The sequence below is a fragment of the Anas platyrhynchos genome, chromosome 1 (genome assembly GCF_047663525.1).
Source record: "Anas platyrhynchos isolate ZD024472 breed Pekin duck chromosome 1, IASCAAS_PekinDuck_T2T, whole genome shotgun sequence".
Taxonomy (NCBI): Eukaryota; Metazoa; Chordata; class Aves; order Anseriformes; family Anatidae; genus Anas; species Anas platyrhynchos.
The window spans coordinates 203,861,537-203,879,215 of record NC_092587.1 but is presented as its reverse complement, the minus strand read 5'-3'; the positions used below and the strand labels follow the sequence as shown (position 1 = coordinate 203,879,215).

General features: G+C 43.9%; 2 protein-coding genes across 4 annotated transcripts in view; both read right to left on the bottom strand.

Annotated features, from left to right (window-relative positions):
• INTS4 (integrator complex subunit 4) overlaps positions 1 to 9,859 on the bottom strand; it is a 32,047-nt gene extending 22,188 nt beyond the window's left edge. The window contains exons 1-10 of one of the 2 annotated variants that reach the window (XM_038177767.2): positions 9,722 to 9,859; positions 8,989 to 9,183; positions 6,717 to 6,834; positions 6,255 to 6,361; positions 5,534 to 5,719; positions 4,391 to 4,441; positions 3,255 to 3,343; positions 2,867 to 2,987; positions 2,258 to 2,329; positions 1,242 to 1,416 (exon numbers count right to left, since the gene is read on the bottom strand). In XM_038177767.2, coding sequence (XP_038033695.1) covers positions 1,242 to 1,416; positions 2,258 to 2,329; positions 2,867 to 2,987; positions 3,255 to 3,343; positions 4,391 to 4,441; positions 5,534 to 5,719; positions 6,255 to 6,361; positions 6,717 to 6,834; positions 8,989 to 9,183; positions 9,722 to 9,775 — 1,168 coding nt within the window. In that variant the 5' untranslated portion in view covers positions 9,776 to 9,859. The remainder of the gene's footprint in view (positions 1 to 1,241; positions 1,417 to 2,257; positions 2,330 to 2,866; positions 2,988 to 3,254; positions 3,344 to 4,390; positions 4,442 to 5,533; positions 5,720 to 6,254; positions 6,362 to 6,716; positions 6,835 to 8,988; positions 9,184 to 9,721) is intronic. The other variant, XM_072032894.1, reaches the window with a different exon arrangement.
• A 2,196-nt stretch (positions 9,860 to 12,055) lies between these two features.
• On the bottom strand, positions 12,056 to 16,486 carry KCTD14 (potassium channel tetramerization domain containing 14). 2 transcript variants are annotated; one of them, XM_027466733.3, is made up of 2 exons: positions 15,962 to 16,486; positions 12,056 to 14,131 (listed from the first exon to the last, which is right to left on the bottom strand). In XM_027466733.3, exons 1-2 carry the CDS (start codon positions 16,028 to 16,030, stop codon positions 13,460 to 13,462), a joined length of 741 nt encoding a protein of 246 aa, XP_027322534.1. In that variant the 5' UTR covers positions 16,031 to 16,486; the 3' UTR covers positions 12,056 to 13,459. The 2 variants fall into 2 exon arrangements, with proteins under 2 accessions (XP_027322534.1, XP_005024116.2); XM_005024059.6 differs by having other exon boundaries at positions 15,971 to 16,481.
• Between the last annotated feature and the right edge of the window lie 1,193 nt (positions 16,487 to 17,679).

The window sequence follows — 17,679 nt, the reverse complement described above, 5'->3', positions numbered from 1 at the left end:
AGTACGTTAGAGCACATCCTTGTGATCTTAAAACATAGCTATTTTCATCAAAGAATTATAAATACAATTGCTAAAGATATAAGCAAGACCCCACCTGAAATGCAAATGCCCAAAACCACACAGAACCAGTCACCAATTTTCAAGAATATTCATTCTGACTGGCCAAGAGGAAAGCTTTTGGTCAATAATGGTGTAAAAGGAACGTAGCCTAGTTAGCCCCTTGCAAAAAATTAATTTAATTCATTAGGAAAGCCAATCCTTGAGAGCAGCAACAACAGTTTAATCTAAAACCTAAAAAAAAGAACACGTTGCCTAAGAACAAATGGATGCAAGTTGGCCATGGATAAACATCAGTTAGAAATTAGAAAGCTTCTGTTAATTGGAACTGCTGGATTCTGAAATGTTTTGAGGAATATGAGGGCTTGTCTTTGCTAGTTCTGGTATCTGTGAGGATCGAAGCTGCAATGTTTACACAAGGAATTACACAATCACAGAATTTCTAGGTTGGAAGAGACCTCAAGGTCATCAAGTCCAACCTCTGACCTAACGCTAACAGTCCCCACTAAACCATATCCCTAAGCTCTACATCTAAACGTCTTTTAAAGACTTCCAGGGATGGTGACTCCACCACCTCCCTGGGCAGCCCGTTCCAGTGCCTAACAACCCTTTCAGTAAAGAAATTCTTCCTAACATCTAACCTAAAACTCCCCTGGCGAAATTGTGAATTCTCACTGGACTCCATGGATGAGGTCTCTTGCAGTGCCTTGAGTTAAATACCAAGTTCCATAAACCCCTCAGCAGATCTGATTTTCCTTCTTCCAGAGAAAAACACCAATTTCAAACAACATAAGCTTATGTTTCATGTTCAAAACATGTTCAACTGTTAAATTTAAGTCACAAAAAAAAAAAAGGGGGTTCTGAATAGCATAAGCAACCACTTCTTCCCAGATATTTTACTAAAACTTTACTGTTTAAAGCTGTTTGATTTTGGCTACTCAATTCAACATTTCTTTCCAAAATACCGAGCACCACTAATATCTCTGAAACAACTGCGAGATGAGAAAGGAAAAAATAAAAATCCAACACCTTGAAGTCTGCAATTAGTTTAAAAAACAGAAAACCTCACATGCAGAGACGCACACCAGCCAGGTGATCTATTTTGTTCATAAATAAATAAATACATAAAATTTTTTAGCTTGTACATCCTATGCAACGTGGTCACTGCGTAAGTTAACACTTACCATACATCTCATCTTCCAGGCCATGAACAAAGGCTCCGCAAGCTCCTGATTCAATCAAGTTCACAGCACCTGTATCGATTTCCTCTTTGGGAGCATCATCTCCCCATTTTCTGCCACTTGAAAACTCCCCAGAGCTGTAGAGTTCCTTGGCTCGTTCATGCGCAGTGCGCTTCCTCTGTCCAAACAGATTTCTCAGTTACAAACATGGGAACCTTTAAAGATGACTCAACAAAATATTATTTTTTAATTCAAAACCGGATGTATCTCGAGGTTTAGACACTGACGTAGACATGCAAATGCTGAGAAAAGCTATTAATACCTTCTCCTCTACAAATATTTCGAATTGCCAGTAATTCTTTGTGCTTCTGACGTTGGGAAAGGATAGTAATGAATATATTTTAATTAACATAGTCTTAGACATCTTTCGTAACCAAACTGGGTAGAGCACAGGCCCATCTGTCAAGTATCCAATATCCAATCTACAAAAAAAACAGATGATACCACAGCTCTGGCTTCATTATTGTTTTGTAGGCAAGAGAAAACGGAACATAATACCTTGAGCAAGCTACTTAGGGAAGAAATTTTACTGAAAAGTGGCTTTTTTTGCTCATAGGGCTCAAAGGTTCCAGTCTCTAGATGCTCATCGCTCTTGAAATGTCTCTGACTACCAGCCAGATCTTGCAGGATGCTGCCATAAACTTGCTCCCAAAATCAGGATGCAATCTCTCTGCACAAAACACAGCTTTTAGCTAAACGGCTGTCAGAAGAACACGAGCGTTTACCTCTCATCTGTGAAACCTGAATAGCCTAGAGCTGTTTATTACACAGCTCAGCTAACGAAATCTAAAACTGGCAATTGCTTCGCTGACTTTAATCTAAAAGAAAACCTGCCATCATCAATTAACTCTCAGCAGCCCTGAGGCAAGGACATGCAAAACAAACACGCTCAACATTAACAGGTGCTGTGCCATTTTAGTGTACAGGTTAAAAAAAACAACACGCAAGCATTTCCATACCCTCAGATCCGACATGAGCTTCTTGTCAAGGGTCTGCTCCAAGAAATGGGAGCTAACTTGTTGCATGGAACCCTAAAGGACAGAAAAAATATATATATATCAAAAGGAAATAAGGATTCTTCTCAATTTTACCATACAGTTTCCTGATACATCCCAGCATAGGGTCAAATCCTACTTTTTCTTCCTACTGTGAGAAATTAATTCACGCTAACAGTTTAATATACTGCTTGACACTGCTGCATGGCAGAGCCCAGAACAGTTTGCTTAACATAAGCAGAACAGCTGATTTTCCCACTGAATTTAATCTGGCCTTTCTTGAGTTCAGTTGTTTACATGTCCTGGGGAAGTGGAAGGGGAAATTATTCCAAGTGCTTGCTTTTTATTGGATATCTGTCTAACCTCAAGGAAAGAATTATTGTAGAGATCAGCTGAGAAAAAACAAACAAACGTACTCAACACCATGCACTCAACCTCTCTCTTTTTTCCTTCTCAGAATTTTGGTATGAATAGATCTAAGCTGTTATAAAATTCCCTCCTATTTCAAGTAGATGAAAAAAAGGAAACCTAACAGAAAAAGAACTATCAGACAGAGAAAAGAATGCACCTTACCAATAATTTTGCAGCTTGCACTCTAACAACCCAGGAGCCATCGCTAACCATATGACAGATTTTTCCAAATGCATCATCAACCAAACGAATTTCTTCATTAGATGAGGGAATCGGGACAATACTAGGAGAGAGAAATGGAACTCAGCTTGCTGACCTGATGCCATGCAGCATGATGGAAAACAAAAATATAATTAAACTGAATTCCCATGGATGTACAATAAATATCAGGAACCAAAACGTCATCCGAATCAGTGCCTTCTCATCAGGTGTCAGCATTTTGAACACATCAGTTTTTAAACAGCTGCTCCTGAGACTTCCTGGCACAAAACTGCCAGGATTAGGAGATTTCCGTGCCTCCTTTTTGAGTCACTTTGCACACAGCACATACCTTTCAGGATAAAGTTGACTGAGGACCCAAATGAGCTGAACTGCAGCACTGCGAACTTGCTCGTAATCGTCTGCCAACAGCTTGCAGGCCTGAAAAAAGATTTGCAATCCAGTATACCGTTTCCCACAAATTTATGATCCTCACCATAATCAGTCCAGACATTATAAATGAGGATAAAATCAGTCTTCTCTTCTAATCCCCCATATTTCCAAATTTGATCAGGTAGGGAAGTCCTAATAAAGCCTGTTAGGCACACGCAGTGTGCTCCAGACATGCCTGCACTGTGTGGGAAGCACACAGCATGACTCTTTCCTAGGACTTAGCTCTGCAACCCTACTGACATAACACGAGCAGGTCCACAGGAGGCCCTGAAGATAATCAGGGAGCTGGAGCAAAGAAAGGCTGAAAGAGCTGGGGTTGTTTAGCCTGGAGAAGGCTCTGGGGAGAGCTTATTGCAGCCTTTCAATGCTTAAAGGGGCTTGTAAGAAAGATGGGGAGAGACATTTTTCTAGGGTGTGTAGGGACAGGACAAGGAGTAACTTTAAACTAAAAGAGCATCAATTTAGATTAGATGTAAGGGAGAAATTCTTCAATCAGAAGGTGCTGAGGCACTGGCACAGGCTGCCTAGAGAAGCTGTGGGTGCCCCATCCCTGGAGGTGTTCAAGGTCAGGCTGGATGGGGCTTTGAGCAACCTGCTCTGGTGAAAGATGTCACTGCCCACGGCACAGGGAGTGGAACTGGGTGGGCTTTAAGGTCTCTTCCAAGCCAAACCCTGTGATTCCGTAACAAACCCAGGCATCAGGTATATTCCCCAATATACAAGGGTTTAACGCTTTGAGATCGCAAGATGGCAGTAATAATTATGCAATGCCTTGCTCTTCCCATGGTTATCTCCCCCCATTGAACAATATATTCCAATCAAAACACATAGTTTAGTGCACTTGAGATCAAAAAGATGCAAATCAGTTTCTTATTTGCACTGCCATAGGGCAACAAAGAATATGGGCAACCTGTGTGCAGAATACCCCACCTCTGTTCAGTGATTTTCACCTTTCAAAGCACATCGTCATAGAATCTAAAAAAGCAAGATAGGCAAACAAGTACAAAATAAATACAAATGAATATGAGGTTTTACCTGACCGTAAATGGCCTGCTGTAATTTTAATCCTCTTTCGTGAAGCTGCAGCTACAGGGGAAAGAAAAAGAAAAAAGGGATTATAACTTCAGTTTTAATTGTCACTTTTCATCACTTCTTCTGCTTTGAGTAAAGTTAGTTGCTTGCATTTGTTGATTGCTGCTATAATTAGGCTATTACACAACCAAGTATTTTAAATAAAAATCTTGATTTCAGTATAAACTTTTAAATGTCACGACCATTTATGCTTTGATTGCTTAGGAAAACACCATTTATATAAACGCGTTGCCTGTTCGGTCCCTCAAACTCCAAACAATTGCTTGGTGTTATTCAGCTTCATCCACTACCTGAAACACGGACCCAGAAGCAGTATTGCCACTGAATTTTCCTGCTCTATAAATCTTCAATTACCCAACCAGACGAAAAACGAAAAACTAAATCATACTAAACCTTGTTTGTCGCCATTTGGAACAAAGTAAATCTGACAAACAAGAACAGCAGCATTGAATACAGTCAACAACAAAGGAAACAGTTGCTTTTCTGTATTCATTTCAAAACACAATATGCTGGTAACATAGCGTAAAATCCATAAACAAAAAACACAGTAGCAATGAAAACTGCCATCAAAAAGCCTACAAGAGGTTAGTGACCCTGAATCCATTCAGGATCTTTACACTGAAGCAAAACAATTGACTTTGTGCTGTAATTATTAAATTTAAAGGTCAGACACTTTACTAGGGACGTGGTTCAAATGTCAATACAGAAGTCACTAAAGAGGTTTAAAAAGTTGTATGAAAAAATCAAAATGGAATGAAAACAAAGGACGAGCACAGCCTCCAGCAGAGGGAGATTCTGGACAGATTCAAGTGAAGTGTGACCTCTCAAATGGGTTTTGCTTCTTTCTTCAGAGTTTAAGAACAATAACGAAAGTGCCCTTGTTCACTATCAGGTTAGATGGGATATTGTTATGAACTTTAAGAGTAACAGAGGAGGTTCTGTATACTCATCTACTCAGAAGCAACTCACACCAACCAAAATTCTCAGCTGCGCATTCATCGCTCGTATTTTTGCTGCTACAAATTTCTGAGATATCTTCCTTATAGAACCCCAAGCAGTTTCTTCCACTATATTAGCACTACTTACCATGGCTTTTATAGCTGCTGTCCTAACGCGAGGGTCCTGGTCGTTGAAATGATCCCCTATTATCTTCTGGACATCTTTGGCAGCCTGGCTCTCAGCTTCTTTTGCAACACCTTTCTCCACCGGTCCAAGACAGCCAATTAACTGAAGACACTTATTTCTCACCCCATGGGAAGAATCTGTCAGATGCTATGAAATACGAGAGAAGAATAGATATAATTGGATTTGGATTGTTCTTTTATCCCTTCAAAAGAACTACTCATAATAGGATTTCTAGCAGTTAAGAAATGTTGGCATTTTGATGAAAAAATTTAAAATAAGTTAAGCAGTGAGGACGTATTTTTTCCTCTGGCAGCGATGAACATTTAAAAAGATTATAAACGCATTTGCTTAAGTATTTTAATGCTTCTTAATTCTTTCTATTAATAAAATAAGCTATTTGTCAGGCAATATTCTTAGTTGAGTTTCTAAATATCACCTACAAATCACCAATATGCTTATAAAACATAAGAGAAAGAGAAAAATATCTTAAAAAGCAGCAAAGATGCCTCACAAACACCAGTGCCATTTATAAACTTGCTAACGAGAGTCAGTGTTGTGCTCACACCACGTTCAGTTTCAAGTCACTCTTATTTAAATTTTAATACCTCAAGATCTCTCCCAAAAGGGATTGAATCCCAAAATGAATATTCAAGAGCAGAGCTTTGCTACGGAGCTGTCTTACCTTACAGGCCACCTCTACCAGCCTCATCCTGACAGAGGGGTTCTCTGTGAGCTTCGTGCCGATCACCAGCAGGGTGTCCAACAGCTGAGCAAGGACCTGATGAGACTCTGCAAAAGGAAAGAGTGAAAAGTGATTTACCTCATTGCTGAGCTCCTCACCAGCCCCAGAATTATAGAATCATTTGGTGCTGAAGGTCCTCGCAGAGCTTTCTCCTTTTAGGGCCAAAAATAAGCCCTGTTGCCTTGGCTTCTCCTTGTACATCGTGTAAAACAGCCCCCCCGTCACCCTGGTTGCCCTCTGCTGAACTCAACCAAACTTACCAGCAGTTATCTGGCACCAGGAGCCCAAAAGTTGATGCAGCATCTAAATAGTGCTGAGGAAAGGACAATAATTGCTTCCCTCGACCTCCTGGCTACACCCTTCTGCCCCAACCTCAAGCACCACCTGCAAATTGTGGCTTACTCTCATTCTGAAGTGTGTTAATGGCATCATCCACAATGCAGTCCGGGGAGAATCCCGCAGTCTTCGATAGCAAACCCAGCAAGGAAGCAATCTTCAGTCTCACAGAGGCATCGTTCTCCTGGAAGGAACAACAGACATCACTTTTTTTCAGTTTGGAGAGCAAAAAACACTGCACAGATGCAGGACCCATTTACAATTCAGCACACGGGACTGAATTTTACTGTCTGGCTACTTCCTCCTGTCTGCTTTTTACAGCACACCTCACAGGAAAGTAACCACACCGGAATGTTTCTGTGGCAGCTTCCAGGACATTTCAAAACCATTCTTTTATTCATAATTCCTGAAGGTTGCCTTCATGATTGTTTGAAAATTTAGAGTTTAAATAATTAGGTTTTCAAGATCCTGGAAAATTCACTGCTGATAATGTTAATATTTTGTAAGTTTTTAATGAACAAACAGTATGTATTTCCATGAGTTATTAATCTGAGCATTCTACAGACTTGTGCACCCAACCCTTCTAGTCCTAAGAGGAAGGAAATTCGTGCTGTGAATGATATCCAAAATAGGGTAAAAAGTCAAAATTAAGTTTGGATTTTAAACCAAGCAAATGTACAGTGCTGAACACAGAGGTGCAGCAACGTTACAGGTACAATGATGACACTTTCAATAACTGGAGCAATATTACAACTATCACATCTTCCAGAAGTGTTTAGGAGAGACTTCAGTGCCATATTCCCTTGACAAACGCAACGCCTCTAGGAGCAGCCTCTTTCCAAAAAGAGCCAAGAAGCATTTTCGCTCTTTAGAGCTGGAAACTTGGGCTTGAGCAACCATTCATCTCACTGGACCACGTGCATTAGTGTTAGGATGCACGGATTTCCTCAAAACGCAAAAAAAGAGAAACCTTATAAAGGCACATTTAAATGCCTTGTGCACAATGTTTGCAATGTTATCATTACTGAGCTATAAGTAGCCTCCCAGCCCAGGTGTTTTCTCCTCTTTCTAATGGTTTGTGAGCAGAGAACAAGAAACTTCTCTTTTATATTAAAGGTCTGATCGCCACCTCAACGAGCAGAACACCAGAAAGTTGCTGTGCCTCTAAACCCTCATCCCAGCCACCCTCAGCATGACCTTAAATAAAGCAACAAACAAAATTCATCATCACACAACCGTCTCCACCGCAGTTCCCACTTTCAGGGTGAAGTTTTTGAAAGACCAGTTCAGTTCCAGGCTCCCAGGAGATTCTCAGAAACCATTTTTTCAGAAAATTTGACCTTATGGTACCATAAGGTCGGCTGCAGGACTGCAATGGTTTTCAAAAGCTGCTTTCTGTAACTGGCTGGGCACCTGAAAACCCAACCTCAGCTATAGCTTTAAGAGTCTCTTTTCTGATAGAGACTGAAACACAAATTGCAATTGCATTTTAAAATCAGGAACCATGATTTTCTTCATGGAAAACTATAAAGTTAGGTTCCTTAAGTTGTTAGCTCTTCTGAGCACAGAATAGTCCAATAGTGAAATTATGAAGTTAATTATGAAATTAATGAAATCCTTTTAAAAAAAAAAAAGTAAAACAGTTTCAAGACACAAGCCAAAAGCAAGTTAAGTACAGAAGCTGCTAAAACACAGCTTAGAGCTTTAGTATCAATTCAAAGCAGAGTAGACTCAATTATAAAGCAAAGAACAAACAGAACAAGGACAGTTATGAGAAACATTTCAGCTCACAGTGCAGCTTTGTTAGCTACAATAACGTTTGGTTTATCAAATTAAGGATCAATATCCAGCTAGCGTGAAGGAAGTGTTATTTATTTGTTATCTTGCTGCTAAGATTTTTTGGTTGAAAAGCTTTTCCTTTAAGAGTTTTTCACAAATGACATCTTAAAGGTGGCCTGTCCACAGCATTAGGAACAGTTAAAATGTTTCTCCGCTCTTAGAAAAACTAAGAGGTATTTAAATAAAGTTGAGCCAGCTTTGGACAACTTGGAAAGCTTCTTGTCATGGCTTCTGATGCTTGGAAAGTTAATTTCAAATTAAACATGCAGACCATCTGCAGAGAGAACATAGCTCACATCCCTGCCACTAAACTAAACTAAACGGTTTCACGGACCAGGTGGTGTGAGCTGTAATTGTGAAGGTAAAGGACTCACTCTCCTCATGCAAAGCAACTGAGATAACGCAGGAGCCAGAGAATTCCTGTTCCACATCCAATCCCACCCCAAGATAATAAGGCCAGAAGGACTCTGAAAGCATGTCTGGCTCCCTGCTTCACTACCTTGTAATAATGCTCCAGCAGGATCCTGACAACGCCTTCCACACTCTCCACTTCCACGGGCTTCCTGGCAAACTGCAGCAGGTACTGCAAGGCATCGGCAGGCGAGGTGGCTTTGCACAGGTCGACGTGGAGCGCTGCGGACTTGCTGGGCTTGGTCAGGCGCAGCTTCTTGGCCGACAGGTCCTCATGCTGCTGCTGCGGGGGCACGGGGCAGAAACACAGGGGGAATATTTCCCTGAGGAAGCTCTTACGGCACTCACTGGTGGTTCTCTTTATTCTGGAACACCCTGCAGCCCTCTGGGGCAGCTCCCACATGCAGGTAAACACCGCTTGAGGTAACTCCAGCCCCTTCCAACCCCAAACAGCCGCTCCTCCCTCACCTCCCCCTCCAGAGCAGCTCCTCCAACCCTAAGAAACCCCCTTACCCTTCTCCTCCCTGGGCTGGGACCACCACCATTCCCCCCTCCCCTGGCAACAGTGACCCTCCGGCCTCCCCACCCCGAAATAAACACCCAACAGCCCCCTCCACAGCCCCACAGCCCCCTCCACAGCCCCACAGCCCCCTCCACAACCCGAATAACCCCTCACAGACCCCCCCACCCCCACCCCAAACCCCCACCCCCTTCCCCCAAACCGGCAGCCGCCCCCCTCTCCCCGCTCTCTCCCCCCTGCCCCTCACAGAAGACCCCTGGACTCCCCCCAAGCCCCCTCAGCCGCCCCCGGCCCTGTTTACCTGCACCACCTTGGTGAACTCCTCGTACACCCTCTTCTTCAGGTGCGCCGCCATCTTGTCACCGCCGCCCTACCATAGAGTTCCGGCCTCTCTATCCCTGCTGGAGGTCCGTCTCTATGGTCTGGAGGTCCGGGGAAGGGAGGGGCGGCCGCCTGTTGCCATGGGAACGGCGCGGGGGGGGGGGGGGGGTCACAAGATGGCGGCCGCGCGGCCTGCGCCGCCTATGGGTGGGGGGGGCGCATAGAATCACAGAATTATGAAAGTTGGAAAAAAAACTGCAATCTGGTCCAACCACCCCATACCAGCAATGTCGCCACCAAGCCCTGTCCCCAAGCACCACGTCCAACCTCTCCTTGAACACCCCCAGGGACGGGGACTCCACCACATCCCTGGGCAACCCGTCCCAATGCTCCTTCTAAGAAGAAATGTCTCCTCATTTCCAACCTGAACCTCCCCAGAAGTGCCCCACAGGGGCTCATTTTTCCTCAAAAATGCCCTCCACATGGCGCCAAGTGGCAGCATTTCCAAAGATTGACGCCCACCACCCTTGCTGCAGTGGCTTTGCTCCGCTGTGGGTTTATTATTTATTATAATTTTGGTGAGAAGTGGTGGTAGTGGTGGTTCCTTCAGCTTCCCTCAGGTGTTTCCCTGAGTGTGGTGAAAGATGCTGCGAAACCATGTGTGTGGGAACAAAAATGTTGTTTTTGTACAGAGTTGCATTGTTTAGAGGGAAGGAATGTGGTATTGAGATATGCTTGCAGTGAGAAAAAAGCTTGACAGACAACCTTGTAAAATGCAGACAACCAGACTCCTTAGTGCAGATTAGGTGAAATTCACGTCATATAAGTGAAGAAACATTGCCACCTCAAAGAGTAAGAAAGCCAAAAGAAATCTGAAAAACAACAGGCTGGCAACTGAAAGCCGTGTATTACCTGGGAAGCATCACATAGGTTGTGAACCTGGACTACCCAGTCAATGGGGAAAAAGGGGAGGGTCCCAGTCATCGAGAAATAAAGTATATAAAGGATCTTCAGTGAATTTTGTCCCATGGAACTGATGTAAATGGCCAGTGTTGCTCTTGCTGCAACCAGTTCCTTGAAAAATGTTGGAAAATACTAAAATACTAAAACTGGTTTATTGAAAAAGTGCACATCCTGAATCCCTTTCAAGGCTAGGTGTCACCTCATTCTATTTTAATCTGGTTATCTCCGACTGTTTTAAGTATTTGAGGGAATATTTGATGTATGTGATGCTACATCTTGTAAAAACTGAAATACGGATGTGGCTTGAAGTTTCCTGGCCTTGCTCATATTATAGGCAAGTATTGCATTAGGCACACATGAATGATTAACAAAGTCTTCAGATGTGTCTCCTTCAAAGAGAGAGGAAAGAAGCAGCAGTAGCGAAGAGTCCCTGGGTACTGCTGCTCTTGTCTGTCCTCTACCTCTAAACTAGAGCCAAGTGTAATCAGATTATCCTTAATAAAAGAATTAAACTTTTTAATGGCAGCGGTTCTACAGTCTTAGGAGGTTGGTTGGTTGAGGCTTTAACTATGCTATAATTGTTGTTTTTTTTTTTTGTTTGTTTGTTTGTTTTGTTTTGTTTTTGTTTTTTTCCGAATGGCTAATTTTTGTTGTGACTTAAGCCAGTTACCCCTTCTTCCAACCTTAATATAGATCAAGAGTAACTGATCTCCCTCTCCTTATAACAGGCATTTGTCTAAGTGAAAGCCTTATCCATCTATCTTCCAGGCTAAGTGCCATCAACCACCTGGTTATGATCACAGATCCTATTTTCTAAACCTTTTGCCTTTTCAGACCTTGATTCTGCCAGTTCTTAACAAGGTTATACATGTAAGAGGTCTCGACATGTCCCCTCACGCCTATGGCTGAACTGCATGGAGGCCAGTGGCATGGCTCCCAAATTTTACTGCTGGGGTATTTGTGTCAGGATGAGCACATCTGAAATCAAACAATTAGAAATGGTTCAAATCCATTAGCATGAGGATAAAGCTTTTGAATTCAGGGATTTATCTCGGAGGATGTCAGTAAATATAGCACTTCTGTATCATTCAAAGAGCTGTCAAAATATATTGGTTTATCACCCCAGAGATTATTGCCCTTAACAGGGAGGAGTTCTTAGAGTTCTTAGAAGTAAAAGAAATATAGCCGTAATCAAATTAGCCATCATGATTTTCAGATATCCCCAGTTATTAAAACCAACCTAAAAGCCATCTCCAGTAAAAACAAAAATTAAAAAAAAAATACAATAATAATAAAATAATAATAATATAAAAACCAGCAACACCAACAAAAACAAAACAACAAAAAAACATTTGGAATATTGACATGTTTTTTATACCTGATTTAGGACCCAAGACATATGCTGTAAAGCAGAATAACCATTAAAGACCCAGGCCTTAGCTTCAGTGGCACTTCCTTCCAGTCAAATCACAGGGGGGTTCCCTATTCTTCCAGAAGCTTATAAAATTAAAAATGGTGCTGTAATAATAATGAATGCCCCAATAAAAAGATTGAAGTAGTGTGACAGGAGAGAGGAGTGTGTGTCCTCATATCAGTGATGGCATTTTTATTTTTTGTTGATCCTAGACCATAGCTGAAAGGAAAGCTATCTTTCCTTCCAAATAAATAATAAATAGCAGTAATAAATACATTGGCTGGAGAGCAGGCTAGAAAGGAACAAGAGGAGAGACTGGGACACTGAAATTCTTTTTAACATAGGTTCTGGTATGAAAACCATGACAGCCAGAGCTTTTGCTTTCTCATTAAAGATCCAAATTCAAGTTGAGTAAGTATTTACGCAGCTTTCAGTGATTCCACTTGGAGTTTCCTTTTTTTTTTTTTTTTTTTTTTCCACAGTTCAGATTATGTCTGATTATAATTATGATTATTATTCATGAGAAACAGTGAAGTATTAATCAGAGGAAAGACTTTATGTACTCCTGCCTTTAATCTCAAAACTACTTCCAGATTTGATCTCTTGCTTTACAAAATTGATTTTTTTTTTTCAACACTGCAAGTGTTTGCTAGTATTTAGAGGTTGGTCTGTGTCCTTTATAGTCAATACTGTCTGTGTTTATTGATAATAAAACTGCAGCTGCTACGCTCTGCGCAGCTTCTGGTACAACAGACTTTAATTTATGGGTGTTCAAAGCAAGGAGAAGGCTCTGAGGTCAGCACGTTAGTGTGAAGAGACTCTAGATCTTGGTGTTTATGAGTCAAAATAAAGCTGAGTGCGGCGGACAAGTCCATGTGCTGCTCTTAACCCTAGTAACAAGCTTGGACCCTAAGGCAGCAGAGTGTTCCTGTTTGTACTGAGACTAATGACGCATGTCCACAGGAGGTATTTGGGATTATTTATTTCCCTTAGGTTGAGTAAGATTGGCTCAACCCTCAAATCTGGCTCCCTCAATTCATCTAATTGTTGGCAACAGAGATTAAATTTCCTCCTTTTCCTGGTACCTCTGGCTCTGCAGTGCCTTTACTTCTCAATATAGTCAGTACTAGTGGACACAAAAGGAATACAGATTTTGGAAAACATCATACTGCATTTCAAGACACACACTTTTTGTATAGTTATCCCCAAAAGCCCAACAAAACATGCTCTTTAACTTGGCAAACAACCAGAGAGTCTTTCGTGGGCCCACAGCCTCCACAGACGAAGTAAAGTTGTTTAAATAATTGCTTTCTTCTGCCCTCCATCAGCGGTGGCACTTTTCTACCACCAGGTGAACAGGAATTTGTAGAAGAAGTCGTGCGATTTGAAGCGAAAACCTTTCTCGGCAACGTGGGGCTGGAAGGATATCTTGTACCCTTTGGCTTCAACATCCATCTGAATGCAGTCCAGCAGATCAGAGATGCTCGGCGCTGCTTTCCAGGGGCCGAACTTCACCACGGATTTTTTGTCCATGTCCAAACTGTTCAAGGCATCCTGGCACCTGGCCGCGTCCTCCTCCGTTCGGACAACGCAGACGATGACACCAGAGCAGCGGGACGCCACCGCCTCCGCCCTGGCGATGCGGATCATCAGTTCGATGTTCTCACTGTAGTTGGGCACGCGGGCCAGGAACTGCTTCCTTGCCACGAGCTCCCCGAAAATCTGTGGGGAGTCCTCCAGCTGCTTGATCAGGGGCTCGATGTCGTAGAACAAGGCCTCCTTGTAGACATCTTGGACGCACTGGGTGGGCACTTGGTTGCTGCGCAGGTACTCCAAGATGTATTTGAAATAGGTGCCCGGCCTGTCGATGAAGAACCTTCCCTCTGAGTCTCGCCTGAGTTTGGGCTGGCCGGTGAACATCTCTGCCAGCTTGGAGCCAGGGTGTTTCTTTAGGGTGCTCAGCGTCGTCGTGTACAGCTCCCCCCCGACGTTCAGCTCCACAATGGGTGATAGCTGCGGGTGGCACAAGGGAACAAAAACCCCACATGTGTTACCCCTCAGTGGCTGTCAGCATGGAAGAGTCAGGGAAAAGGGGAAAAAATAAATACAATTGCAGCTGGAAATTGGAATGGCAGCGTAAAGAGCAGGATGAACCCTTGTCCCAAGGGGGGTGGATGGGAATGTCCTCATCATTTGTTTCTAAATTTAGGATATTTATGCTTGGTCCACATAACCAGAGCAGCAGAGACTTGGACATTTCTAAATGGGTCCTCACCACATCCCTGGGACATAGCAGAGTCATTTTACCCGTAGGAAAGACAGATAAGAAGAGTCCTGGGGAAGCTGTCAGTGGTTTTGGGGTTTGATGTCGATCTCCTAAACCCCACATGAGCGTTATCTCTGCTTTCAGGGCCCTCACCCTCCTGTTGCTGCACTGCAGAGGGGTGAGGATACATCTCAAAGCTGTGCAGCTCCGTTCCTCTCACCTGAGGTAATATTTTCTCTTCAGAAGCAAAACTCAAGCTTTTTGAAATCTTAGACGTGGTGGGACTGGTTTTCAGCTGTCTGGGGGGTCTGTTACAAACCCTGAAGCAGGATGCCACCATCCAGCATGTCTGAGGTGGAGCACAGAATCTTTTTACCTCAGTATCTGCTTGTGGTAGCATGAGATGGGATGTAAAGAGGATAATTCATGGAGCTGAGGTGGATTGAAGAAGGAAGAAGGCAAATTTTGGATTTTGATTTATGTTTCTTTTAGTTCACTGTCTGAAATGTCAGGTGAGGCCTGCGCAGAGCGCGGGACCTGGCGTCACTTCTGACCTTGCTGAAGAACTTTTAGCAGCCTCCCTTTGGGTTTTTTTAGCGCTCAGTCGAGCGAGAAGAGGAAGAAATGAGGCACTTCTTTCCTCTCACAACGTCACTCCTGTGACAAATCACACTCCCAGGACCACGCCTGCCATTGGGACGGAGCGAGTCAACAACCAGCCCTCCTCTTCCTTGGATCTGACCACGCAAGGATCTGCCCCAGTGCCTCCAGTCACATGCTGGAAGTGAAGCGTGCCAGCCAGAGCTGGCAAGAGGAGGGGATAGGAACAGACAACTCATGGCTGGGGGAAACCTCGTCTTTAAAACAGCAGCAAGCCGTGAGGTCCAGCAGAAATGAGCTCACGGCTTAGGCAAGCCAGGGAAATGACAGGAGATGCTGGCCAAAGACCCAGCTGCCCCAGCGATGGGGGCTTCGTCTCAAGGGCAAGCATCTGTGACAGGGCCAAGAGAAGAGAAAACAATTTTCTGAGAGTATCTAGTGATTTCTACCTGCTAAAAAGCACACCCCAAAGCTGTTCCTACAGTAAAACCTCTAAATTAGGAAATCTGCCCTTACTCCAAGTGATAACAACAGCTTTCCCCAGCAGGGTTCATTATTAGGAGAGTCTCATGTTTTTGAGCCCTTGCTCCTTTTTCGGGAGGCAGGCTGAGTGTTTCCTAATGTTTGCCACTCATACAAATGGAAAACGTAGTCTTTGTTAATACAGTAGCCAGACTAACAACCCACACAGCACACTTTTACGTTAGGGATGCAGCAAATCGAGGTTAACATCAAATATCAAATTAATTCCACCACTTGCCAAAAGAGAAAAATAACCACCTAGGCTGTTTGCTGCTGCCTTGTATGCCTGCGAGGGACGTGGCCCTTCTGTAAGCAAAGCAGAATCCTCTTCGTCACCACACATCTGGCAAGCCCTGGTGTCTTCGAAGTAGCAGATGGGGGACAAAAAACCCTATAATGAAGCCTATAATGAAGCTGTGATCCCAGAGGAGAGAGCTGTGTCCCCGAGCCCGTACCTTACTCACCGTGTGCAGGCTGCCGGTGACCTGCTTCCCGAGGGGCTTGTGCTCCGACGAAATGCTCATCTCCCTGAGACCCACGGTGGAAAGAAGGCAGGCAGTGGCTTGTCGACACCACAAAACCCGATACTTTCTGCTCAGCTCCTGCCCCGCACGCTGGATGGCCCCTCCGGCCCTCCTTCACTCGATTTTACTTCGCTGGGTTGCTCTTTTTACCTAATCTGCTGCCCCAGAAGCTCCAGTTTTGGCCCTAACACAGCCTCGGGACAGGTTGCAGGTCCAGCCAGAGGGGAGGGAACAGCGTGAAAGCGGAAGCATTTGCTCGTTAGCTTTCTGGCAATCAGCGGGGAGCGGGCTGGACTCGGGCTGGCTGCCAGCGCACACCTCCTGTAACTCTACCTGCGCCGTCACCAGGAGCACAATGATCCTTTCCAGAGAAGGAGCACCTCTGGGGAGCCCCACTGGGCTGGATTGAAACCAAATCAACATTTTTACCACTTTTTGTTCCCCCCCCCCCTTTTTTTTTTGGCCCCAAACCATCTCACCAATGCCGCTATTGTATCCGATGCCGCTGTCGGCTCGGGGTGCCTACCATCTGGCCCAGGCGGTGTTATTTCCCTTGTTGCCAATACAAACCCCGGCTTCTGAGTAATTCGTGCAGGGTAAACAGGACCAAACCCGAATCTCTGCTGGAGCCTGAACCATTCTTTGCAATCGGGCCGGAAAGATTTGGTCGGTATCTTTTTTGCGCAGCGTGTTGGTCTCAGATATCCCGTGCTCAGCAAAGATCAGAAGTGGGAAACACCACAGGTTGCGTGGCGGTGGGGCTGTTTCCCACAAAACTGAAACACCCACAAGGAAATCTGTTCATTCCTTTTCTTTTTTTAAAAAAATTCAGTGTTTCGGGGTCCCCTGTTGCTTACAGATTTGTCCTAAGGCCACTCATCGCTTCTGTGTCTTTGTTTCGTTATTGGCCAAACTGGACGTGGTTGTCCAAAGCTAAGAGGAGTTTTTGCTGGAGATGGATAAAAACGTGCAGGCTTTGGGGCACAGGAGGCTTCCTCAGGTCTCTCAGCTTCTGTTTCAGCTTGCCTCTTTTTTTCCAGCTTTGTCCATCAGTCTAATAAAAGGCTTCATCTCCTCTACCCGCTCACCTTTACAACAAATCCAGTCCTCATTCAAGGCTCCATCAAAGCTGGACCCAGATGCTGAAGAGCAGTAGAAGAGGCTGCTTCGTGCAACACCTTGCCTCGAAGATTTCCGCGTGCCAGAATTGAGGGTGGCTGATGAGAGAAGAGACAACAAACCTTCAGTGCCACAACACAGATCCTCGCCAGCTCAGCAAGAGGAATTAGCTGACATCCTAGAATCAGCATTTTGAGATATTTGGCTGGAGGTCACCGTGTATGTAGAAAATCTGATTGTTTTTATTCGTGCTTCTTCTGGGACTTTTTAATCCCGCCAGCTGCACGACTTGCTTGAAGATGGCATTTCTCAGTCCTGCTATGCAAATTACTCCCAGTTGGATATTTTTTTTTGTTCTCCTTTTTGGTGAGGATCCACTTTAAAGTGCCAAAGTCATCTGATCTAAAAAGGGTCCTGAAGGAAAAACTTTCTCGCAGCCCAAACCCTTGGCACATCACTGCTTACCCACGGGGATTTGGTGCCTTTTTTTGGCAGTCACACCAAATCCTTCGTGAATTACTGGGGCCACA